General features: G+C 40.5%; 1 protein-coding gene across 3 annotated transcripts in view; it reads right to left on the bottom strand.

Annotated features, from left to right (window-relative positions):
- Positions 1–27,229, bottom strand: part of FUT8 (fucosyltransferase 8) — a 219,302-nt gene that overhangs the window by 133,825 nt on the left and 58,248 nt on the right. The window contains exons 3-4 of one of the 3 annotated variants that reach the window (XM_054972298.1): positions 19,762–19,877; positions 19,483–19,645 (exon numbers count right to left, since the gene is read on the bottom strand). In XM_054972298.1, coding sequence (XP_054828273.1) covers positions 19,483–19,645; positions 19,762–19,877 — 279 coding nt within the window. Of the gene's footprint in view, positions 1–19,482; positions 19,649–19,761; positions 19,878–27,229 lie in introns of those variants that run through there. The other 2 variants (XM_054972297.1, XM_054972300.1) reach the window with 2 other exon arrangements.

Below are 27,229 nucleotides of genomic sequence, written 5' to 3' on the forward strand. Positions count from 1 at the left end.
TGGCAACAGAGTCCTGGAGGCAGATGTTGTTAAAGTACCTCAGGCACAGAGAAGGGCGGAGCTGAGTGGCTGGCTTCTCACAGGCAGGCAGGTGTTTGCTCTTCTCCCTCCCTCCTCTTCTTCTATCTATTCCAGCAGATAAAGGCTTTACAGGTTGAATAATATATTTTTATTGTGGTTTTCTTTCTGGATGCCAGAAGGGTGTTGATGATCTCTGGTGGATATCCCTTCTTTTGGAAAGATTCCAGTTCAATCTCCATGCAATTAGTGATAACCACTCTGGATGTGGGCGCCATATGAGGTCCTGGAGAAGTAGGTTCAGTGGTACTGGGAGTTGTGCTGGTGGCATACTGGACATGAGTTGTAAGGTTGAAAAACAGGGTCTCCTCAGCCACAATGGAACTATGAGAATTAGGTCCACCCTTTGCTCTACTATCTTCCGCAGTAATTTGGGTATTGTCAGAATAGGTAGGAGAGGAAGAACAAGATTGTGGGAATAAGGAACAAGAAGGAAGCAGCAGAGCTAGTCTGCTGAAGAACTGTTCTCCCCGGAGGCAGGAACAGAACTAAGGAAGGGTGATTCCACATGCCAAAGGAAAGAGGAAGAAATCAACTTCCTGCCTCCCTGATTAGACAGTGAGAAACACCCAAAATGTCCTCTGCTTCAGAGGGAGAAGTATCTTCACCAGACCACACAGATACTCACAGAAAATTGCGGCCTATACAATCTGTTGGAAACTGCTTCTCAACTTCTTGTATACAATCTTATTTGTTTATAACAACAAATACATTTATACAGATTATACAAAATGGACCTTTGGATATTTACCATGAAGAGCCCTTCTTCTCTGAGGAAAAGAGGACATCTTGGGTGATTCCTACCATCCATACAGGGAGGCAGGAACATATTTTCTTCCTCTTTCTGTCTAGCATGTGGGACACCCTCTCTTCAGTTCAGGTGACTCCATAAAGCAGTAACACAGAATTTATCATTCAGCAACTGTCAATACTGAGAGAAAAAACACCTGTTGTGTTAACATGTAGTGTAAATAAAGCATAACCTGGAGGAGGTAGAAGAATGAGGCAGCAGGGTAGAGCAGGATGAAGATCTGGGGAGGGCAAGATGTCCTCCTTTCCTCAGAGAAGGACTCTTCATGGTAAGGGTCCAAAGGTCTGAGGTGGAGGACATGTTGGGTGTTCCCAAAGCAGTTTCCACTCTCTGGGTGGGATGTGGTCTTCGTCCGAGATCATGCGCTGCAGTACTTTTCTACCACAGGCAGCGTCCACTGAATCATATAGATTTAACCTCTAATCTCTCACCAAGGTCGAGACCAACAACCATGTTGCTGCCTTGCAGACTTCCTCTACAGAAGTGTTCCTGTGTAAATGTTGCATTGGTAGCAGCGCTCCTCACAAAGTGAGTCGTTATTCCGTTAGGAACCTCTACAATGAGAACTTTGTAAGCTTTGATAGTGTATGTTTTGCTATTAGCAGCTACAGCTGCTGAAGGCATTTAATTCCCCAAATTGAGGGGAGATATATTGATGAACAGTAAATCCGACTTTCTGATTTGCATTGTTCGGAGCAGACAGGCTTTGAGCATCCTTCTGACATCTAGGTTGTGTCATAGCCTCTCTCTAGGATATTTAGGGTACAGGCAGAAATATGATAGCCTTATCACAACCTATGGAATTTGGAATAGACTTTTGGAAGAAAGTTGGGGACAGTATGAAGTATCAGCTTATCGTTGTGAAAGATACAGAGTTCAGGGGTCTGTGGAACCGGCTCTGAAGGAGAAGGTTGCTTGAGAAGAGAGCTCCGTCCCTCCCCGCCCTAATTCCTCATTGTACATCGTCATAACAAAACTAAAAATCAAAATAAGAGAAGAATATGGGCAAACAAGGCATGGGGAAGAAAAAAGGAAAGTTAAACGTCTCAAAAAGACTGCAAGACTTCTTCCCAAACTTGCAGCAGGCAGCAGAGGAAAACTGTGCTGCAATCAAAATGGAGGACGAAAGCAGCAGAGGTAGAAGCAATTTGACTACCTTTGCCGATCCCACTCTTATTGAATTTCTGGCCCGAACAAAAAACAGTGAACAAAATGTCAACTTTGCTTCAACCATTGATAGATCAGCTAACAGAAATAAAATTGGCTTTAGATAGAACAGCACAGATTGCTGGACTAGCATTAAGCATGTCATTACAGTCTAAACTATCTGGGTTACAACAAGAGAACAAGCAACTACAAGAAAAAATTGTACATATGGAGATAACAGCAAAAAATCAAATCTGAAGTTTAGAAATTTTGAAGAGCAAGCAACTTTAAACGTTAATCTGCCTTCTTTTCTAGCGCCATGGCTAGCACAACACTTACAACTTAAAAAAGGTACAACCCCTTTGATTACCAAAGCTTACCAAATGGGAACCCAAAAAAATCCAGAATCTAAGAAGCCTAGAGATATCTTAGCTGCAATTCCAGACAGGGAAATACGGAGAAAAATCCTGGAAATAGCAAGGAAGAAAGGCTCAATCCCTTATAAAGGAACACCTATCTCAATACTTACAGACTTGCCATCTTCCGTTTTAAACAAAAGAAGAGAACTTAGATCAATAACTTAAGCATTGAAGAAAGCTCAGATAAAATATAAATGGACCAACTATACGAAATTTCATGCTAAAACACAGGGCTTTATTTATCAAGTTACAGACCAGGAATCTGGAAGATTGAGTTTCCTAAGAACTGCAATAGTACCATACAGAAAAGAACCCAATCTCTTGCCAACATACAGGGGAAGCAGGATTCCAGTGAAATGCAGCCAGCAAGCCAAGAGCAAATAAAATTTGATGTAACAAAATGTGATGTAACAATGCAAGTTAAATGCAAAATTTAATATCATGTAAATATGTTATGACTGTATAATCTTTAAAAATCATATAGGAGTAATGGTATGGGGGGGGAGTGGAGCTTGTATAGGGCTCCCATTTTTTTCTACAGTTCTTTAAGTTTGGTATGTATTTAGATACCAATAGTCTATAGGGTGTATCTCTTAGGCTACAGGGAACTGTTTAGCATAATTTAGACCATAGTTTATTTATCAGTATGTAAAATATTCATTATTTAACCGATCTAGGTATTAATATCATTGAAAAATGAAGGGGATTGGGGTTAAGTGTGGGAGGGGGGAATGAAGGGATTATCTTAGTTAATAAGAGTTCTAATAAAAGCTACAAATCAGTATTTTTCTTTTAAGAAGGAACAGAGGGGAGGGGGGAAGGGAAGGAGGAATTAGTTAAGCAGGTTAATAAGTGTTTGAATAATGGTTACAAATCATTGTTTTCTTTTCTTTTTTATATATCATTTTCGGTAACCAATCTACTGAAGATCTGGCACTATGACAATCCTTATTTAATCACCTTTATAAAAGAATCTATTTTTATATATTATCTTTACCAATATCCTGAGTATCATCAATATAGAAATAGAGCCTTATATCAAGTATAATATTATAAAGATTTTTCAATAATAATGTCAGGCCTTTGGATAATGCTTAAGAAAAAATTTACTCATTTATTTATTTTTTTAGGTAGCAAACACTGGAAAAAACTAATATTATTGTATGCTATCTTTAATGTTGTAATAGAAGACTTATTTGATATCATTGTACAATATCTATCTTTATTATATTTGTAACTGTTTATTAAGCATAATTTAATTTTTTTTAAAAAATTAATATAAAGATACAGAGTTCAGGTCTGACTGATGGTGCGCTTAGTTCAGACAGACGCAACCACAATGAGAAAGATGGTTTTCATTCCCAGCCTTCTCAGGGGACTGTCCTTGACCAGTTCAAATGGATGTTTGGTCAGGATTGTGTAAAATGTCCAGTGCTTTCCTCCTGCCCCACTGAGTGAGGGCTTTTCAAGAGGAGTTGTAAATTCTGACCATGAACTGTTTTCTGGAGTATCGGCCACCTCTCGGTTATATCCCTCGTCTTAGGAAGTTTTTCCTTTCCACACGTTTAAGCAGAGTGAGTCTAAATGAGAGTGCCAAATCGGTCCCTGCTGTTAACATGACCAGAGAGGTTGGTAGGATGAAAAGTAGAGATATCACCATCTGTTGGAGTGTGGGAAAGCACAGTCTGCAGGGCCATCCAGAGGCAATCACTAGCACTTTGCTCCCTGTTCCTTGATCTTTCTCAGGAGTTTGAGTATTTACAATGCATAGAGGAGGCCTAAATGGCCACTGCAATGTCAGGGCATCTGCTTGTAAGGTGGAACAAACCTTGTCATGTACCCTGGTAATTGATGGTTGTGTTGGGACGCAAACAAGTCCATGAGAAGTGTTGCGAAGTGCGATGTTATCCATTGGATGAGATCTTTCTTAAGGGACTATTCCCCTTGTTGAATGGTCTACCTGCTCAGCCAGTCTGCTTGGACATTGGATATGCCTTTGATATGTTCAGTTCTGACCAAAGCTAGGTGACCTCCCTCCCAGGTAAGTATCCTTGATGCCTCCTTGTGCGGCCTCAAGGTCTTGGATCCCCCTTTTTTATATATGTCTTGTCTGTGACCTTGTCCATACAGATCAGGAGTTCACTATCTGATCTCTGAACTGGAATAAGGCCAGACAAATCGCTCACATTTCCAAGACATTAATAGGAAGATGTGTCTAACCTGTGATGCTTGCATCTGAAATTTTTTGTTGTTCTCGAGGGGTCATGAATCTTTTGCATTGCATTGGGATGGTGACCTTGGAATAGACTGGTTTTGATCTGAACAGGTACCTGAATGGGAAGGTCTGTCTTCTCCATGATCCATTGTTAATAAGATCTGAGAAAGGTCTGAAGCAGTCTTGCATGTAGACAACCCCAAAATATCGCATTGTTATTGGTCACTAGTTTGGGTAGTGTCGTGAGAAGTGATTTTGCACTCTGATGACGGTCTCGGCCAGCTGTTTGGTCTCCCTAATCTTCTCTTTCACGAGGGACAGACAACACACTTTTGCTGTTTATGATCATACCCAGGTGTTCCAGCTTTGTAGGAACTGAATGGTGAACTGAGTGTCATGGTGAGATTTCTCTTTTGAGCTTGATCTGATCAGGAGATTGTCTGGGTACAAGTGAACATGAATACCTCTCTCTCTGAAACATACGATGGGGTTGATCAGGAGCTTTGTAAACACTCTTGGCGTGGTGGACAGGCCGAAATGGATGGTTCAGAACTGCCAACTGATTTTTTTTCACATAAAATCTTAGGTATTGTTGATGGGCTGTCAGAATCAGTACATGGAGCTATGCCTCCATGAGATCTGTAGATGTCATGTATTCTTCTCGTTGAACAGCCTCTGTGACTGAGTGTACAGTCTCCATTCAGAAGTGATGCAATTTGAGGTCTAATAATGCTGTCCAGTTCCCATTCTTTTTAGGGACTGTGAAGAAGACTGAGTAGATCCCCCGTCCTCTTTCATTGCAGGGAACACGCTCCACTGCTTGAATGCCCAGGAGGTGTTGGATTACCTTTTGGGTTAAGATTTTGCATAGGGGAGGGATGACAAATGTTCTGGTGGATAGCTTTCTAAGACTTATTTCCAAGGTTCAGACGTCCACCTGCATGTCAACCCAGGCTTGATGGTAAAGAGTAGTTGGCCTCTCACAGGGATGGCTTGTGAGTCCTGTCTCAGAGATCTTGGTATCAAGGTCAGATCTCTTTCCACACGTGGAGAACAGTCTGTTTGATCTTGGGAGAAAGTAAGCATTATCCCCACAATACAGCTTGGAAGCTGGGACTGAGAGGAATGGTTTACCCAAGGCCATGTGGTAAGGTCAATGGAAGTAGTGAGATTTGAACCAGCAGAGTACTGCATCACAATTCAGTTACTTAACCACTATACAACAAGTGGGTTCTGAAAGGACCCCCCTTATTAAAGGGCTGTCTAGATTAACCCCAGGATGGTTGCTTGGAATCCTGTCTGGACCTTAGTAGTGTGTGTTGTGAATAAAATGGCTGAGGGCCAAAGGATCGCCTCTCAGATTGTTTGAGTGTTTTTGGCAACACTTTCTTTAATCCCGGGTCTCAACCCAGATCTTTCCTAGGGCATCCCCAAATAGCTTATCTCTCTGAAAGGGGTAAGCCAGGATGATATTTTTAGAGTGAAAATCTGCTGGCCATGCTCTTAGTCAAGGGTGCTTACTTGTTACTGCTGCCGAAACCATAGCCCTGGAAGAAAAAGTAAGTGCATCCAGGATAGCGTCTGCCTTGAAGGTACTGGCCTTCAAAAATCTGTTTGCTCCTTCAAGGGAGGGGGAATCCATTGTTGTATGGGAGAAGCTGGATCAATTTTCTGATCCATACTTCTGACACTCTGGAGGCAATGGAGGCTATGGCTGTAGCCTTAATAGCCATGGCCATGGCCTCGTGAGCTCTCTTCAGCATGGCCTCTCTCTTCTTGTCTAAGTTGTCTGTGATTCATCCTTGTCCATTCTCTGACAGGAGCCCAGATGATTGAAGTGTAGCCACTGGAGTGTTGATCACAGGTACCTGCAACATCTCATTAGCAAAGAAAGGTAGTGAGTACAGCTTTTTGACCAAGTTCAGGGATTGCTTATTGGCTGATGGTTTAGACCACTCAGCCTTGAGCTGTCTCCCAAAATATTCTGGAAATGGGAGGGCCTTTCCTGAGGAGCCTTCTCCAGAGAGAGATTCTTGTTTCCCTGGGTCTGGATTTGATATGCCCTGTCTAAGGGTCCTCCTTCCCCCAAGGGTAATTCCTACAGCCCTAAGGCTGAGAACTTCTTAGGCAGTAAATACTGGTAGTCCTCAGATTCAGACAGCTGGGCTGACAGTTCCAGAACAGATATTTCCTCCTCCGGATTCATCAATCCCCATCGCATTCGATGCAAATACTGGGGAACACTTTTCTCTGTCGTCAAGGAAACTGTTCTCAGAATCCCTGGTGTCCATCTTATAGGCAACTGCCCCAAATGGCTGCCTTGATCATCTCAGTCAGCCAGGGAGAATAGTATGAATCAGGAGAGGACAGGAAAAAGATAGGGAGAAACTATGAAAGTTTTTAAGTCCATAGAGTTTGAAAGACAAAAGAAAAATAAGGAGAGGAAGAGAAAAGCAAAGGAGTAGGAATGGGAAAGCGAAAGTGAAACTGAAGTCCTAATAAGAAAGTAGCATAGCTAGTCTGCCAACTAGACTGCTCTCCCTGGAGGCAGGAACAGAACTGAAGAGAGGATGTCCCACACGCCAGACAAGAAGAGGAAGAAAATTAGTTCCTGCCTCACTGATTGGACAGTGGAAATCATCCAAGATGTCCTCAGCCTCAGAGGGAGAATTTTGTCAATTTCTTTGGTTACAGAAGGCTGGCCATAGTGTTAAATGATGTAATACTGGAAAGTAATAATGTGCCTGAGCATAAAGCAAATATGTAATTCTCTTTGAAGACTACAGAGTAAAGACTATACAATGGTGTGCTGTTAATACAAGTACAATTTAAATTGTATACAAAGTTAATAAGCCTCAAAGGCCCTACAGAACTGTAGGATATTGGTGGATAAATAAAGGATGACCTATCATGCAGCAATAAATTTGTTAATCTGAAATGCCACTGGTCTGTCACTTGACACAAAATATAAACATAACTATTCTTTAGAACTTCAAATATGATGAAATAAACTTTTGAGTTATAAGCCCGAATAGAAAGAATATCAAATTAGAGACAATCATACTAAAGAAGGGATCCATAACTATTTATAGATCAAGAAATCATTAAAAACTATTCAAACAAGATGGTACTCATGTTTTGAGGGACGGACTATTAAGAATATGGTTTCAGTGCAGAAATAGAATAACATCCACCAACTTATCTAAATTTAAAGAAAAAATAGTCAAAGAAAGAGGCCAGTTAAGAGAGAAAATGTTTTTTTAACCATTTAAGTAAAAACAGTATGATAAAAAGGATGCAAAATTTTGGAGAAAATTTATGCATGAGCCAGTGGGAAAATTCATGGACTAAAGAAATTAAATTTACTGAATGTCAAATGATAAGGGAGAATTGACATAAAATGTTCTTCACTCCCAAAGATATTGCAAAAACTAATAAAGACTATAATGGAAAGTGCTGGAAATGCCAGAATACGGACGTGACATTTTATTACATGTGGTAGACATGTAAGAAAGCAAGAAAATACTGTATAGAAATACATGAAGAAATACAAAAGGTATTAAAATTTAAGTTTCTGATTAATCCCAAAAATATGTTATTAAATGTTTTACCAAGTTCTATTACAAAAATGCATAGTGAATTATTTAAGTATATGGTAACAGTAGCAAGAGTAGTATTTGCAACAAAATGAAAGGCAGAAAGGAATGGAAGGAATGGAAAAACCAACTATACGAATATTTGACAATGGCAAAATTAATGTCTTATATTCATAATAGGCCAATTTCAGAATTTTAAAAACTGCAAGTATTTTTTGTTATATTACTGAAAATTGAGAACAAATAAGAACAGTTGTTATTAGATATGAAGAGATAGAAAGATATTTGAATAGAAGGGAAAAAAATATGAACATATATAAGCAAGTTTCGTATAGATGTATAATTTACCTATTATGTTTTTTATATATATACATGATTTGGATGATGTGATTAGGTTTTATGAAGGATCTGGATATTTATCCATGATTGTAGTTGTGGATGATGGCAGATACACCATCTGATGATTGATTGATTGTATTGTATGTTGTGTTTTTGAGTTATCAATTGAAATAAAAAATTAATTATAAATTAAGAAATAAACTTTTCAACATTAACTCTATACTAATTGTATTTTTATATATATAAACCCCAGTTTTACTTGGGGGCCCCATTTGTGGACCGAGGAACAAGAGGGTGTACACAGAGCAGCTGCCATTTCCCTGGGGCCCAGTAGCTCCCAGCAGCCCCTTCAAGGATGCACAGACACTTAGTAAATTAAAACTGCCTGGCCAGCTAATCAGCAGCGGCTGGTCAGGCTTGGGGGGAGCCTGTCCTGCTGGTGAACATGGAGTTTGCAGTCTCCAGTCAGGCCCGCCAGCAGTCTGGTTCAATCAACATGATCACTCCCAGGTGGCAGGGTCCCATGCAGCATTTTATGCCCATGTGGAATCCCACTTACTGTTATCCCATGTTTCCTCCTCTCAGCAGGTAAGCAAGGGAGTCATCAGCTGAAAGACGAGTCAGTTGATGTTTCAACTGAGCCCAATGCTGTTCCAAGGCTTCATGAACTGTAAACCAATAAAGTTGTGGCCTTTTAAATACAGTGGGTTGTCTTTGTATCTTCTTTCGCCCTGCTGCCACCCGGACCTCAGAGTTGGTCCTGTTCATAAAATTAGTGGTAATACAACTATAGCACCACCAGATCCTTTTTTGCTGAGCAGAAAATAAATATTAAGCTATAACTTTATAGCTGCATTATAGCTGCTGTAGCATAGTGGTAAAGCTGCGAATTAGCACTTCACAGAATCACAGAACTGCACACAATACTCCAGGTGCGGCCTGACCAAGGCAGTATAGAGAGGGGCTATGACCTGCGATTTTGATGCTATGGCCCCCTGGATACAACCCAGGATTGAATTGGCCTTTTTTGCCACCACATCACACCGACTGCTCATATTTAGTTTACAGTCCACTCTTACCCCAAGATCCCTTTCACATATACTACTGCCCAGAAGTGTATCCCCCATCCAGTATTTGTGCTTCGCATTTTTGTGGCCCAGATGTAATACTGTGCACTTGTCTTTGTTGAATTGCATCCTATTCACAGCTGCCCACTTCTCCAGAGTATTCAGGTCTTGTTGAATTTTAATTCTATCTTCTTGGGTGTTTGCTACTCCTCCCAATTTGGTATCATCAGCAAATTTAATGAGCAGCCCTTCCACTCCTTCATCCAGATCATTGATAAAAATATTGAAAAGTACTAGGCCCAAAACTGAGCCCTGCGGCACCCCACTGGACACCTCCCTCCAATCTGATGAAATGCCGTTGACCACCACTCTTTGGGTGCAGTCCTCTAAACAGTTCCCTATCCACCGAGCTGTTCTATAGTCCAGTCCACAGTCTTCCAATTTGCCCATCAGAATGTCATGGGGGACCTTATCAAAAGCTTTACTGAAATCCAGATAAATCACGTCAACAGAGTTTCCCCGATCCAGTAAGCAGGTCACTCGATCAAAGAAAGAAACCAGGCTGGTCTGGCAAGATCTGTTAGGGACAAAACCATGCTGACTTCCCCGGATCACTGAGCGGTCCTTCAGATGCTTACAGATTGATCCCTTTAAAACTGTTCTATTTTCCCAGCAACAGAAGTCAGACTGACTGGCCTGTAGTTTCCCGGGTCATCCTTCTTCCATTTCTTAAAGATTGGGATAACATTCACTCTTCTCCAGTCCTCCAGGAGGCCTTGAAGATGATGGACAGGGGTTCTGCAAGTTCTCTAGAAATTCTTTCAGCACTCTTGGGTGCACCTCATCCGGCCCAGGGGATCTGTATTCATCCAGTGCAGCCCGATGCCTCTCCACAACCTCTCTGTCAATGTCAACTAGCCACTCAGGTGTCCTGCCACATTTTCTACTATCTCTAGATGTGCCTGAGTTCTTCAGGGAGAAAACAGAGGCAAAAAAGTCATTAAGCCTGTCTGCTTTGTCTCTGTCCTGCATCAGAGCTTCTCCATCTACTCCCAACAGCGGTCCAATTGCCTCTTTTACACCTTGCGTTTGCTTCTTACGTATCTGTAAAAGTTTTTCTTATTGTAGCGAGCCCTCCTGGCCAGACCCAACTCATTCTGAGCTTTGGCCTCGCTGATGGCTGATCTGCAGTACCTAGTAAATCTCATATACCCCTCTTTAGAGGTCTGTCCTTATTTCCATTTCCTGAACATTTCCTTTTTCTCCCTTAGCTTATTCTGGAGCTCTCTGTACATCCACATTGGTTTCTTGGAGCCCTTACCATGTTTCTTGCTGGGACAGTGAGGGCTTGAGCTTGCAAAAGCTCATGTTTGAGAAGAGCCCACCCTTCACTCCTTCCTTTCCCTTCCAGCACACTCCCCCATGGAATGACTCTCATCAAGCCTCTGAGTTCATCAAAGTTGGCCCTATGAAAATCGAACCTACAAGTCTATCTATGAACTCCCTTAGCCCCTCACAGCAACTAGAATTCAAGGAGGACATGGTCACTTCCCCCTAAGGTCCCCACCACCTTCACCTCATCTACCAATTCTTCCCTGTTGGTTAATATCAAGTCTACTATGGCCGAGCCCCTTGTAGCTTCCTCCACCTTTTGAAAAAGGAAGTTATCAGCCAGGCAGGTCAGGAAATTGCGTGATTCATGACGCTTTGCTGAGCCTGTCTCCCAGCACACATCGGGGAAGTTGAAGTCACCCATAATTACAAGGTTCTGATGTCTGGATATTCTACCAATCTGTTCAAAGAGGGCAGCATCCATTTCTTCTCGCTGATCAGGTGGTCTGTAGCAGACTCCAACAATAATACCCTTTGTCCTTCCTCCCCTTATTTCTACCCATATGCTTTCCACTGGGCTGTCCACCCAATTCTCCATAACTTCTTGACAATCAAGCCCTCTCCTCACATACAACGCCACTCCACCTCCTCTTCTACCCTTCCGGTTTTTCTTGAACAACTCATACCCATCCACTAGCACATTCAAGTCATGGGAATCATCCCACCAAGTCTCAGTAATTCCTACTATATCGTAGCCCTCTGTTTGCAATAGAAGCTCAAGCTCTTCTTTTGTATTACCCATACTTTGGGCATTGGTATATAGACACTTGTAGCCTTGTACCTTTGTTTGACCTGTCCTACCGAGGTGGGTCCCCACTGTTTTCACTTCGTCATTGAAATCCCCATGTCGGGGCTTCCGGTTTGGGATCCATGGAGGTCTAACGCAGCTCTAAGTGCTGAGCTGTCCGTGCCGCTGTTTGGAAGGCTGGAGGGGCGCAAGCTGCCCGCAGCCACCTGTTGTCAGGCAGAGAACAGGCGAGAACGCTCGAGGACCTGAGGGTGCATTGATCTCGGGTGAGGGGGGGTTCTACACAATAAACTCCCACCCACCCTTGAGGTCCCACCCGAAGAAAGGTTGCTAAGATCTCTGCAGTGGCTCTGGAGTCAAATTCTGGCATAAGACCTACATGCCCAAGCCTCAGTAAAACAGCAAAGGGATTGGATTTGATCGGATTACAGAAGCAGCGACTACAACCCAAGAAAAACGTTTAAGAAGGTAAAGATCACTATCTCTCAGTACGGGACAGATTACAAAAAGAAATAAGTGGCTAAAGTGGATTTAAGAACTGCAACAGACTAGTTACATAAGGGGGAAGATTCCGGCAAGAAAAAATTTGAAAAAGTAACTTTGTAAAGAGAAGCTAGCGAGGAAATTGGATTATTGTTTACATACCTGTGGCGGAGAAGAGATAATGGACTGTGAGAAAGTTTAAAAATCGCGAGAACAGCTGTGCAACGTAGGGGAACAGGAAGTACGTCAGAACTACAAAGAGAGTGGAGAGAAGGGCCCTTTCCTCAAATGCCGGAAGTAGGGCGACGCCATTTTGGAACAGGGCAAGCAGTGACTTCAATGAAAAAGGAAGTAGGCCATCTTTGAAGAAGGTAAGGGCGAGTGCTTCAGTATAAAACCATAGAGAAAAAACACCTGACATTTTGGACACTTTAAAATAGTGTTTGACAAAAACAAACTGGAATTGGACTTTTAAAAATAATAGAGAGCATTAAAAAAGTGCCACGGATCTAATGAAAAGGGCAGACTCGTGGGAGCAAAGCAGAGCCAGCCCCACGATGTCAAAGAAAGAGTGGCAAACTACGATGGAGAACCTGGACAAAAAAGTTTCAGAGGGGAATAAAGAGCTTAAGGACATGATGCAAGAGATGGCAAAAGAACTAAAAGATTTTAAAGAGACACTTAAATCAGAAATGGCAGAACTGACAAAAGGTATGGATAAAATACAAAATGACTTACAAGTTACACAGCAGAGAGTTAACGTAGTAGAGGAAACGGTAGAAACTTTAGCAGATGCGCAAAAGACTGAAATGAGAGGAATGAGAGACAGAACGGCCGTTGCAGAATGTAAACAGATGGAAAAGCAATTAAGATTTCGTGCGATCCCAGAAGTAGAGGGAAAATCAGCCCAAGACCAGATTACAGAAATCTTGGCAGACTACCTGGGGAAAGAAGAGGAAGAAATTGCAGCTTTTTTGGATGTGGCGTACAGAATCAATTCCAGATTTGCAGCCCAGAGGAAACTCCCAAGGGACATGATTGTGCAATTTACGACTAGAAATACAAGAGAATTAATTGTGAGCAAACAGTTTCAGGATCCATTAGAAGTCGATGGAAAAGTGGTGAGAATTAAGAAAGAGCTGCCCAGATCGGTGCTATTCGAGCGGAAGAAATACAGAGAACTGGTACAGATGCTAAAGGAACTGAAAATTAGATATAGATGGGAAATACCAGAAGGACTGGCATTTGAGTTTGGTGGAGTAAGAAAGAGCATCAGATCTGGTCACGAGATGGAGACTTTTATTAGGGAAAATGAAAAGAACTTACCAAAAAGTACAAGAAAGTGATCATGGAGTGTAAAGTTATATCTTGGAATGTTAATGGACTAAATTCACCTTGTAAACGTAAGGCTATTTTCCACTGGCTATCAAAACAAAAATGCAATATAGTCTGTCTGCAAGAGACACATATTAGAAAGCAAGATGAAAAATATTTGAAATTTGTTAAATTGGAAAAGAATTTGTTGCTGCCTCCAAAAAGAAAAAGAGGGGAGTTGTACTGTATATAAAAGATGAATTGCAGCCCAGATTAGTTTTAAAAGATGCAGAAGCCAGATATCTAGCAGTGGAAATTATTTGGAATTCTAAAGATATTGATGGTTGGGATTTACGCACCCAATGGTGCAAAAGAAAATTTTTTAAGGACTTAGAGAAACAACTAGATGAACTGTCCTATGATCACGTAATTTTGGCGGGTGACTTCAATGGAGTTACAAACTTGGAGGAAGACAAGCAGTCTAAAGTTGCTCACAAAAAAAGAGGACTGCTGCCAAAGGCGTTTTTTACACTTAAGGAACAAGAAAGCTTAGAAGACGTGTGGAGACAATATCCTAAAAACAGACAATATACATTTTACTCTGCAAGGCATTTCACACTATCAAGAATAGACATGATCTGGGCCTCTAAAGAACTGGCACTATGGACTAGAGATGTGGAGATAATGTCAAAGGTAGGCTCAGATCACAATCCAATTATGTGGAGGTTTGGGAAAAACAATAAAAGAAAAGGATGGAGAATAAATGAGGACTTGTTACAAATAGAAGAAAATAGCGCGTTGCTGCGAAGGGAGACCAAATTTTTTATACAATATAATTTGAACAAAGAAGTGCCGACTAATAAAGTATGGGATACATATAAGGCGGTGATAAGAGGCATACTAATGGACTTGAATGCAAGAAGTAGGAGGAAAAAGGAGGAAAAGAGATCTGAAATTTTGGATAAAATAAAAGCCAAAGAGGTACAACTTAAGAAAAGACCGGGAAAAAAGAAAATATACCAGGATATTAAAATTCTGCAGGAGCAATTGACGGCAATGGACAATAAAGAACTAGAGTGGAATTTAAAGAGGATGAATCAGAGGTCGTTTGAAGGTGCAAATAAGCCCGGGAAATATTTGGCGTGGCAATTAAAAAAAAGGAAGGAGAAAAAAACTGTAAGTAAAATTTTAGAAGATGACAAGGCGTTTATGGACCAAGCGGCCATTAGCAGAGCCTTCTTCAAGTTTTATGCAAAACTGTATCAAAAAAAAGAAGTGAGTAAAGAGTCAATAGCGGAATATCTAGAGAAGGTGATAATCCCGTTAATTTCTGAAAAATGGAAAGAGAAAATAAATAAGGAAGTGACGGAAGAAGAAATAAAGGAAGCTATACAATCAACGAAAATAGGAAAGGCGCCAGGACCAGATGGACTAACGGCAAAGTTCTACAAAGTGATGGCTAATGAACTGGCGCCTTTCCTGAAAGAGGCAATGAATGGAGTGATGCAAGATCAAAGGATTCCTGATTCATGGAATGAAGCCAACATATCGCTGATTCCGAAGGAAGGTCAAGATTTGACCAATGTTAAAAATTACAGACCAATTTCGTTGTTGAATAATGACTATAAAATATTTGCAAAGGTGTTGGCAGAGAGGTTGAAAGGATGGATGTCGGAATTCATTGCTGAAGAGCAGGCGGGATTTTTACCTAACAGACAAATTAAAGATAATTTGAGGACAGTAATAAACGCTATTGAATATTATGACAAACACTGTGATAGAGAGGTTGGTTTTTTCTTCGTAGACGCGGAAAAAGCATTTGACAATTTGAACTGGGACTTTATGTTTGCTACCATGGAAAAGTTGCAAATGGGAGAAAAGTTCATACAAGCGGTTAAGGAAATTTATAGAGACCAAAGTGCAGCAATTATAGTGAATGAGGACTTGACTAAAAAACTGAAAATCAGCAAAGGAACTAGGCAGGGTTGCCCTTTGTCTCCATTGTTGTTTATTTTGGTTTTGGAAATACTGATGATTCAAATACGTGAGGATGATACAATTCGAGGTATGAAAATAAAAGAGTTTTCCTACAAGGTCAGAGCTTTTGCGGATGATATAATGTTAATAGTAGAGGATCCAATTGAAAATATGCCAAAAGTAATAGAGAAAATAAAACTGTTCGGAGAGTTGGCTGGATTTTATGTGAATAAAAAGAAGTCAAAGATTTTATGTAAGAATATGACTAAACAGAAGCAGCAAGAGCTAATGGAGATAACAGACTGTGAGGTAACTAATAAAGTAAAATACCTTGGTATCGAACTGACTGCGAAAAATATAGACTTGTTCAAAAATAACTATGAGAAACTGTGGATACAAATAGAGAGAGACTTAATAAAATGGAACAAACTGAACTTATCATGGCTGGGAAGAATAGCAGCAGTAAAAATGAATGTCTTACCACGTGTGATGTTTTTGTTGCAAACTATTCCAATTATCCGTGACTCCAAACAATTTGACAAATGGCAAAGGAAAATCTCAGATTTTGTGTGGGCAGGCAAGAAACCATGAATGAAAATGAAGGTCTTGCAAGATGCGAAAGAAAGAGGCGGCTTGCAACTGCCCAACGTAAGACTGTATCATGGGGCAGTATGTCTTGTATGGCTGAAAGATTGGATAACGTTAAAAAACCGCAAGTTGCTGACCCTGGAGGGACACAAAAAAATATTTGGATGGCATGCATACATGTGGTATGATAAAGTAAAAGCGGACTCTATGTTTTTGCATCACTATATTCGGAGAAGCCTCTTCACGGTCTGGAAGAAATACAAGGTGTATATTGAAGATGGAATTCCTTCATGGGTGGTTCCGTACGAAGTAATAGATCCGAGAACTGTGGATAACGAACAGCAATGCTTAACATACAAGGAGATCACACAAATACAATATTCAAAGCTGAGAATAAAGACAGAAGAAGAATTGTCTCCTTGTTATGGATGGTTTCAGTACAGACAGATCAGAGATCTTTATAATGCGGACTGCCTGAGAGGAGGTATAAGACTGGAAAATTCGGAACTAGAGGAAGTGATACTACAAGAAGGCAAGAAGGAAATATCTAAGATCTATAAATTACTTCTAAAATGGTTTACGGCGGACGAAACAGTAAAAGTCCAGATGGTGAAGTGGGCAATAAACTTTCATAAGGAAATAACAATGGAGGCATGGGAGTACCTATGGAAAAACACAGTGAAGATTTCAACTTGTACGAACATTAAAGAGAATGTGTACAAAATAATTTACAGATGGTATTTAACACCAAAGAAAATTGCGCTAGGAAATACTAATATGTCAGACAAATGCTGGAAATGCAAAAAACATGAAGGATCACTATATCATATGTGGTGGACATGTGAAGTAGCTAAGCAGTACTGGGGAGAAATAATCGAAGTAATTAATGAGATTTTACAAATACAAATAAATAAGAACCCAGAATTGTTGCTACTGAACTTGGGAATGGAGACTGTTCCAATGCAGCATAGAACATTGTTATTTTACATGACTGCAGCGGCAAGACTTTTGCATGCGCAGAAATGGAAGACACAAGAAATACCAACTGTAGAAGACTGGATTTATAAATTGCTGTACATGGCGGAAATGGACAAAATGATAAGGAAACTCAAAGATCTTGACCTAGGGCAATATATTGTTGATTGGGGGAAATTGAAACAATTTTTGGGAAAAAAATGGGATGTAAAAGGAGAACTGTGGCAGTTTGAGAATTTTTAAAGAATAATGTTGGAAAGGGGAGAGAGAAGGGATCTTACCATTTAGGGGGAATGTAATTACAATCTAAGATAGCATAATATTCAGGGGAACTTTACATAGAATATATGGGATAATGAGAATGGTTAAATAGATATATTATTACTATATATGTATATTATTACTACTATATATTATGTTATATACAATATAAAACGATGGGTTAATGGATCAGATTTAATACAATATCAGGTTGCTGTGTTATACTATGTTGTGTGCTGTGTTACATTGGTGGCATAGCATACAATATATGTTTTATAATATATACTATATTGATAGTATATTTGACGGAGTATATGTTTAAAAGAAATAGAACATGTTTAAAGTAAGAGACACTGTGATCCTTGCTATATACTAAGCTATATGGTTATGCTTTATTGACACGATATATATCATATGGATAGTATGCTTGATAGAGTCTATGTAAAAAAATCAGAATGTGCTTAGAGTAAGAGATATTATGATTTATAGAGGGTAGGAAAATGTAAATGAAATAGATTTCAACAATAAGAAGGGTTAAGGGTTGGAAAGCTGTTGGAAGTCAATAGGGAAAGGGGAGGAAAAGGGTGGGGGACAGGGGGGGGAAATGGGATTATATGTGTTAAATTTGAAAATTCTTCCAGTTACGGCATCAGTTTAAAGCTCTTCTGATGAGGTTCTCCAGGTTCGATCCAAATGTTTTCTTCACTGCCCTTGAGAGGTGAAGCCCATCATGTGCTAGAAGGCCTTCTCTAAGAAAACCTATCCCATGGTCCCAGAACCCAAAGCGCTCCTGCCGGCACCACCATCTCAGCCAAAGATTCACCTCAAGTATGGTCTGCTCCCTGCATGTTCCTCTTCCTATGACTGGAAGGATAGAAGAGAATATCACCTGTGCCCCCAATGCCTTCAACTGCCTTCCAAGAGCTTCATAATCCTCTTTAATTCTTGCAACAGTATTCACAGCCGTGCCATTCGTTCCCACATGAATCAGCACAAACGGGTACTTATCAGCAGGCTTGATGAGTTTCGGCAGTAGGTTGGTAATATCCTGAATTCTGGCCCCCAACTCTTGTCAATAAAGGTGGTGATCCTCTCCTCCAGGCTCCGAACCTTTTCTTCCAAAAGTCTGACCAGCTTACACTTCTGGCAAGTGAACTTCGTCTTCTCTTCTGGGAGGAAATAAATATGGCACACTCCATGCAGGTGACTGCAAAGGGGGATTCAGTAGACATGATTGCCTTCCAAATATATATCCAGAGTACTCTCAGTAGAGTTTCGGTTCCCTCAGACAGATCCCCAGGCTAAGAGCCACAGGCCAAGAGCCCTTTAGCTCTCGCCTCTGGCAAGGAGGAGCCTTTTGTTTCAAAAGGTCACTTCCTGCCTAGCCCAGCAGAGCCCCAGGACAGTCGGGGGCGGGGCTTGTAACCAAGAGCAACAGCAACCAGCAGCAAACAACAGCAATTCACTCAGCCCACAATAGCCCCACACTGAACTTAACCAGAACCACTCTCTAGCAAGCTACACAGAACCCACTCACCCTCAGCTTCTCACACAGTAGCTAGGAAAGGCAAAAGGCAGAAAGCCAAAAAACCCTTACCTTCTAGCAGCAGCTCACCACCATGTGCTCTTGCCTCAGCCCAGGTGATTCGCTAGTTTGAATCCCACTACTGCCATGAGCTCAGCAGGCAGCCACTCCTCTCAGTCCCAGCTCTTCACATTGCCCTTGTTCACCACTCTGGGTGAGACACTAATCTGTCTTGAAGAGTAGTATATAACTGCAGTTATTATTTATACAATGAAGGCATGGATCTTGTGTCGGGGAGGAAATCTTCATGAAGCAGGGGGGTTTTTGGCATGAAAATCACTTCTTTCACATATGCAAGAATATGACATGTAGGCATGAAGTGTGGATCTCTCCCATAGATTTAAGCATGAGATCAATGTTAGCAGTGACATATCTATCTCTGTCTTGCCATACAAAAGTATTTTAAAAGAAAGTGCTTCTTTACCCTAATTTACCCAGCTTACATTTTTTTAGATTAGGAAACATTCCAAAATAATAATTATTAGTACCTTTCATGATTACCCAAGTCAGACAAAAGCTCATCAATATGCCTTTGGAATTCACTTCCTTCCAAATTTTTTAGTTTCTTCAATTCACTCTGGAGAAAAAACCAAAGCTCCTTGGCTCCATTTTCAATCCTCCTCCTCAATATTTCATGGTCTTTTCCTAAGCCTACTAATAAAAAAAGGAAAATGAGAGAAAAATTGCCAGAACTAATTTATAGTTTATAGAACACACATTTGTAGAACGGTGTTTTGATTCTATTGGGAAAATATTTATATACCAACCATCTCCTGTCTGCCGCTTATAGTTTTCTATCTGTTCTTTGGCCTTTATTAGCTGTTCTTCTAAAGCATGTACTCGTCCTGCAGCAGGGCCCTGATCAACAGGACCTTCGGGTATCCTATAATAAGAGTAAAGAATGCAATAAATTAATTTGCATACAACATATTACTTGATCCATCAAAGGATATATTAATAACCAAAAAAGCACCAAATAAAATGAGGAAGTCAATAAAAATATAATAGGAGCACGCACTAAAAAATAAATGGTATTTTTAGATTCAAAAATAAATCCAATAAATTTTGGTATTCCAGATATTTGGATTCAAAAATATCGGTACAGTACTCTGATACAGCTTTTGGGGGAATTCCAATACATTTGGCTCAATTATTCCATATGAGGGAAACTTTCAGGGTGGCTGGAGGTTCTGTTTTTAATTAAAACGACACCAAAATTGCAGCTGTGTGAGGGTTCCCTGTCTTTTAAATGTCCACAAAGATTCATGTGAATTGGACCACAGGGTCCAATTCTACAGGACTCTGAACAAGGTCTCCCACCACCACCGCTCTTTATTTTAGCCTATGGAGAGGGGAATCACATGCTTTCTCCAGGATAAAGAAGGCTTACCCAAACACAGAAGAGGAACCACTGACCCAAATCCTCCCCTAAAGAACTAACAAAGTCCAACAGAACAGGAAAATCCCAGCAGAACTCACCTGGCACAACTCCCCTGAAAGTGTGACCTGAGTTTTCCTCTCCCCCCCCCCTTTTTTTTCATTGGTTTCCTGGCCAAGAAGAGAAGTGGGGAGAGAGGGTGAGGGAAGTAGGGAGAGAGGGTGAGGAGAGAGGGTGAGGGAATTGATTCTCAAGGATGAATAGCACTGCATTTTACAATTGTCATAAGAGAATTGCCATGTGATTGGACAGACAGTCTAATCTACTGCACTGTCTGACCAATCACATGGCAATCATTTATCCTGGAGAAAGCATATCCCCCCCCCGCCATAGGCTACAATGTAGAGTGGCTGGAGGATACCCTGTTCAGGGACCCTTGAAGCTTTGGGGGGGTCTTTAAAAGACAAGTAGTCCTCACTACACTACAGTTTCAGCCCCAGCACCAACCTGGTGGAACTCTCTTGTCTGTGGAAACCCGGGCCTGGCAAGATTTACTATCCTTTTGCCAGGCCTGTAAGACAGAGACGTTCCACTTTGCACATGGTGGTTGAGATGGGAGGATCCCTCTTCTTTGACTAGCCTCCTGCTGTGGGGGGCCGTTGTCCCTCAGTTTGTATAACATTTGTCAGTTCGGCACTTCCCCACAGGTTTTGGTGGGGGAAGAAAAATGGAAGTGCCGCTGGATTTTATAAATTGAGTCTGGTTTTATTACGCTAGCTTTTTTTTACATTTTTATATAATCCGCTCTGAGCCTGCTCTGCAGGGAGAGTGGAATATAAATATAATAATAAATAAAATAGTTTACTTTTAAACAGACCCTCCCTGGAAAGATTCTCCGATATGGAATAATGGACCTGGTTAATTCCAAATATATTTGGAATTAACCGATATATACAAGAATCCTGAATTTGGTTGGGATTTCTAAATATTCCTGAAAAATACTTTATTGGTTCAGCAACTTCAACTACAACTGTAAACCATCAGAGAAATAAGCAGTTTATTCACCACTCAAAAGTGTTTGGAAATGTTCAGTATCATATGTTAAAACAGGCTGCTTACCTGTAAATGTTCTTGTGCAGCATCCATCTGTGCATTCACACTGATGGGCTCTACATTAGCACAGAGCATCAAGTTCAGAAACTTTTAGAGCAATACTTTAGGTGTAGAAAAGAGCAAGAGTCCAGAAGCACCTAGAAGATTAACAAAATTTGTGGTAGGATATGAGCTTTCGTGAGCCACAGCTCATTTCTTCAGTATCTACCACATTATAAGTGCTACTGGAATCCTGCTCTTTTCTATTGCTACAGACAGACTAACATGGCTACCCATCTTGATTTATCTTCACTTTAGTTGTGAAATTCTTTTTTCAGCAAAAAAACCTCTGACTAAGCATGCCCTGAGTGGAGGAGCTCTGCCTTTATTGCTAAGTTCCTTTTTCTTTGCTTCAGTAGAGGCAAAGTTAGGGACCTCTGCCTTGGATTTTTGCTTCAGAAGTACAAATTTGTCACACCGTGCAGGGGCAAAGCCCATCAAGTGTGATACACTTAGACAATGAAGTAGTAATATATATTTACCCCTGAAACCATAATAATTAGAATCTAAAATCTAAATCCAAAGGGCCAACAACAGAAACTAAATAACTGCTCTTATAGATTTAAGTATAGATGTACAAAAAACTAAGCAGTAACTCAATTAGTTGCCAGTCTTGATCAACAAAGGTGTATGGGGCAGGGATGGGGAGAAGCACTGCTTCCTTGCCAAAGTTCCCACTGCAATTTGTTTGTGCAAAGAAAAACATTTTCTTGCAAATGGTAGATAGCTATCCAAGCAAAAGAAGATATATGAAGCCCTGTCCCTTAAAAAGAGGAAATGAAATGAAATCTGGTATCTTCATTGCCATCCATGGGTTGCAATACAGCTTTAACTTCACTATGCAGGTCCCATTTACTTATAATAGTCAAGCACACAGAACACATCTACCCTCAACAGCAGAATTTAGGGGAGCTCAGTGGGTTTTCATGTTCAATTAGTGAAAGTCTACTCATGATATTTAGAATTCTTAATATTTGCTAGTTAGGATTAAAATTACAGAATTTCCATTTTTTTTAACATCATCATCAATGGATACCACTTTGTTCAACTGCCCATTTGCGAAGGAGCTTTCTATTCAATTTCCCCCTCATTATGTATACTACATTTCCTTCAATGTGATTAGTTTGGCCTGACTGTTAGCCTATGTAGCCTGTTTTTTCCACGTAGCAAGATCTTCAGTGAACAATTTGGTGTCTGGTGGGCTTCCGGGCTAGGTCACCAATGTGTTCCAATGCCAGAGGGCAGACCTAGTGAATATTATCCTTCTCACAGAACTTCAGGCTTGGCAGGGAGGGAATCCTTTGATTCTTGTATTACACTAAGAAGTGTTTGTTTCCTTTGTACCAGCATAGCTGGAAAGGATATGATATAGGTTGCAGAGCCAGTGAAGGGTCAGTTTTTAGTTCAAGGTATCTTTTGTGCATTTTATATGTTCTCCTTATGACAACTCCTAAAGAAAGATTTACTGGCATTACTATGGTACATGTGGTAGGGTGGTATGGCAGTAGGAGACATGAGAAAACATGAGGGCGCTCACTTGTCCAATCTCTATCCAATTCAAAGAGATGTGGTGAGAGAACTCTTATTTTCACCTGTTTGAACTTGATTTTATATAATGCCTGGTCAAATAAACAATATGGTTTCTTTCAGTTTGGTAACCATGTTGGTCTGCAGTAGAACAGCAGAATTTTAATCCAGTGGAACCTTAGAGACCAACAAGATTTTCAGGGTATAATACGGCTTTTGCAATTCAGTATTTGCTCCTGGAACAGTGTATTGACCTGGTTTATGAGACTGAAATCTGGCTAGTTGACTTTATGAATGTCATGGAGTCTGCTGGGTATGTAGTCTTTCACCAAACCTAAACTGAGAGCAGGAAGGGGAATAGCTATAGTCTTTTATGTCTTATACTCTTTCCACAGATTCCCAGCACAGTCAGTAGCCAGCTTTGATTGTATATATTAGGAACACTTTAGGACTCTTACTTTATCATCTTCTTAGGTTGCCAGCAAGTACCATGGCTGAGCCAACAGAGGTTTTCTCAGAATTAGTACTGAATATTGCCTTGAGAACCTTCAACATTTATGCTGAGGCTGCTTTGACTGGCCAAATTCAGGACTTCACAGCTGCCATAGTAACTATGGAACTTGCACAGATTAAAGTGTGGCCAACTGCATCTTCTTTTCTGTACCAAGGTCTTGATCTGGGGGAGGGGAAGGTTCTAAATTAAAATCTTTGTCATAAGACGCACAGACTGTTTGATCGCTCACCATCAACAAGGGTAGCAAAACATTTAGATGATCTGTTCCCAACACTAACAGATACAATTGACTTACAGGCTGTTATGGCAAATTTCAAGGAACTCAGCAGTGATTCTGCTGAAACCTTCCCTAGTTATCAGACTGGAGCACTGAATTATTTTCTAGAGGGCTCCTGCTCCATGGTTCATCTGGAAAGCAGGGAATCTGAAGCAGGCTGGAAGCAGCTTGAGCATCACTGATAGAACAATTGGGTTGAATCAGACAGAGTAAGTCATATGGCTCTTTTGCAGGCCTATAAGACAGCAGTAACAAAATCTTTTTTTCTTTGCCATCTGTGCATTAGCTGAGGTGTATGCAGCACTATTATTCAAGGTAATTCATGAATTTTAACACCAACAATATATTAAATTGATGCTCTAGAGGGTATCGACTTCCCAACTTGAATGTGGTGATGTTGTCACTTGCAGATCATATAAAGAGTTTGGGAGTGCTTTTTGACTTAGCCTTACTGATGTCTCGTTTGTTGCCAGACATGCCCTTTTTAGCTACAACTTATCTGAAAGTTGTCCTCCCTTCTGCTGATCAATGCCTTTGTAATGTCTAGTCTGGACATGCTCTACACAGAGGTGCCCTTAAAAATCCCTCAGAAGCCTCATTTATCATAAAATGAAACAGAACATATTTTGACTGGGAGAACTCATAGTTCTTTAATCGTCGCTGTGGTACACCACTAGCTACAATGCTGGTGATTAGGATATAGCCTTGTGGTTAATAAGCTGGAAAGTCTAGAGTAGAAATCTCACCTCAGCCATGGGTGGTATTAAATCTCTCAGCCCAACTCCACCTGCAATATGGGGATAAATACTGCCATATAAATAATAACATTCAATTTATGTACTGCCCTTCAGGACAACTTAATGCCCACTCAGAGCAGTTTATAAAGTGTGTTATTATTATCCTCACTACAATCACCTTGTGAGGTGGGTGGGGCTGAGAGCGCTCCAAGAAGCTGTAACTGGCCCAATGTCACCAAGCTGACTTCAGGTGGAATATTGGGGAACCAAACCCGGTTCTCCAGATTAAAGTCTTGCCACTCTTAACTACTACACCAAACTGGCTCTCCACACTAACATTACCAAGATAAGGCATGTAAAGCACTCTGAACATTGTTAAATGCTGTATGATACATATGATGTATTGGTCTCAACTGAGTGTAACACCATGCACCTGACTAAGTGTGCACTGTATCAGAAAATGCAAGATTAAATTTGTTATTCTTTAATGTGCCACAAGACTCCTCCATCTTGGCTTCAGCAGACCAATATGACAGCTGCTCTAAAACTTACCTTAGTACTATTTATTGTGCATTAACTTTGCATTATCCACTATCTTTGTGGCATTTATTGTGTTATTCTGTATGTGTTATTTATTGTCAGTACACTATTTATGAGCATTTCTGATACTTATGCATCTTTATATGTTTTTATTCATTACGTACTATATTTGCTATATAATGTACATTTCAAATGAATATATAAATTGTAATGGATATTTACAATAAAGTAACTTTGATAAGGGATTCAATATTGAGTTAAAATATTAATACACTAAAAGTTTGCTGTTATTTAATATTAATACATGCACCCAAAATTAAACAAGTACTTCAGCATCTAAAGCCTATCCATTATTCCTCGTGAAGAAGCTTTGCCACAATCATGCCAATGCTACCTAGTACAATAGCAGTTTGAGTGTCAGAGTAGGATCTAGGATGCTTGAATTCAAATCTCACTCAGACTTGAAACTCACCAGTCAGCCTAGCTTACCTTACAGTGTTGCTGTGAAAAAACTAAGGAATCAAGGATGTCACCTTGAGCTCTTTGGAAGATGGATAGAATAAAAATGTACTAGACAGGCAGGCAAACGTGTTCATCTATCAACTTGCATTCCTAATGACAGCATGTATTTTCACAATACTAGTTTAAGACAGTTGCATTCAAGCCCCTAAGAGCCAGTGTTCTGCGATGGTTAGAATTCCAGACTAAGAATGAGAGAGACATAGGTTCAGATCCCAAATTGGCCAGTAACCATCTTAGCCAAATGTATTTTCACCACCACTACAGAGAATATGCCATAGAACCTATCTGACTCAGAGTAAGTTTTCCTCCAGCTCACATAGCCTCTGTTTGTATTCCATTTCTGCTAACTCAGCCATAAACCATGGCTGTGGCCCTCCTAATGTGGGCAAGGATACCAAGGAACAACTCAGTCTGTAGTCCTCATTTCACAACAACACCAGGACAACAAAGCTGCTCTTTAGATTCCTAGAGTCTCCCAGAGTATTCTGAAAACCAACTGAATTAATGAATGTCTGGGAGCATAAGGTCTTAACTGAACTCCTGCCCTTGAAGAGTGAGAATATGAAACTACTTGTGTCTTGGGCAATAAGCTACCTGAATATGACACTGGTTTTAATTTAACCAGATCACCAGAAACCTGTTCAATACCAACCATCACTTCTGCCAGTTCAGTCAGGACTCCTGTTGGCAAGCTATGCCAAAGGTAAACCAACAGAATACAAATCTATCTATGCTACCTAACAGAAGGTCCAACCCCACCCCCAATCAAAGCTGTACTAGGTGCACTGAGAATCTATTGAAGGAGAAAAAAGGATTACCTATACAAATGTCTTATTCAAAGCTGTGGAACCACAACAAAATCTGCCAGAGATATCATCCAGCCAGATCAATATGCTCCTCTTGAAAAAATTAACATTTGACAGCCCTTGCTCTGAACTGAATGTGTATTGCACAATACCAAGGTGAAAATAATGAAAACACAAGTCTTCCACATACATTTCTTGGGCTGGGACAGAGACTGTAGCTAGGGTGAAAATTTATCCATATCCCAAAATCAATACTCCTTCCACAACCATACTGGTGAAACTCACACACTGTACAAATCTTGGATAAGATTCCATTAAACGGCATCCTAAATACCTACAAAGCCTAGTTTACTTTGTAATTCATCAGAAAGAGATAAAAATATCCAACACAAAAAGCTAAACATCAACACATTTTCCTCCCTTAAAGAATGCCCCCCCCCAAAACAACATCCCAGACATGACACAAACGCCAACAGCCATTCTACCAAGTTCCCATAATCCTTCCTCAGGCTAAAGTTCCATGCCAGAGGGATAAGACCCTCTGGAGCCATCTGTGAGTAGCATCTCAGTGACAGCATGAAGTTAACATTTACCTCCCTCTTTTGGACTCTTTTCCCCTCCAAGGTTAGCTGGCGAGAGAGAGGGAAGGAATAGTTGTAGACATATTTCTGCCCCATTTGATGGAAGCAAGTCCTGTGCCATTGCAGGATATTGGTCCCCAGTTGCAGCTTCTGCCCAGATTTCCTTAAAAGCACTCAGTATCTCCTCCTCAGGTGAACAGA

Source organism: Eublepharis macularius, chromosome 2 (assembly GCF_028583425.1).
Source record: "Eublepharis macularius isolate TG4126 chromosome 2, MPM_Emac_v1.0, whole genome shotgun sequence".
NCBI classification, from domain to species: domain Eukaryota; kingdom Metazoa; phylum Chordata; class Lepidosauria; order Squamata; family Eublepharidae; genus Eublepharis; species Eublepharis macularius.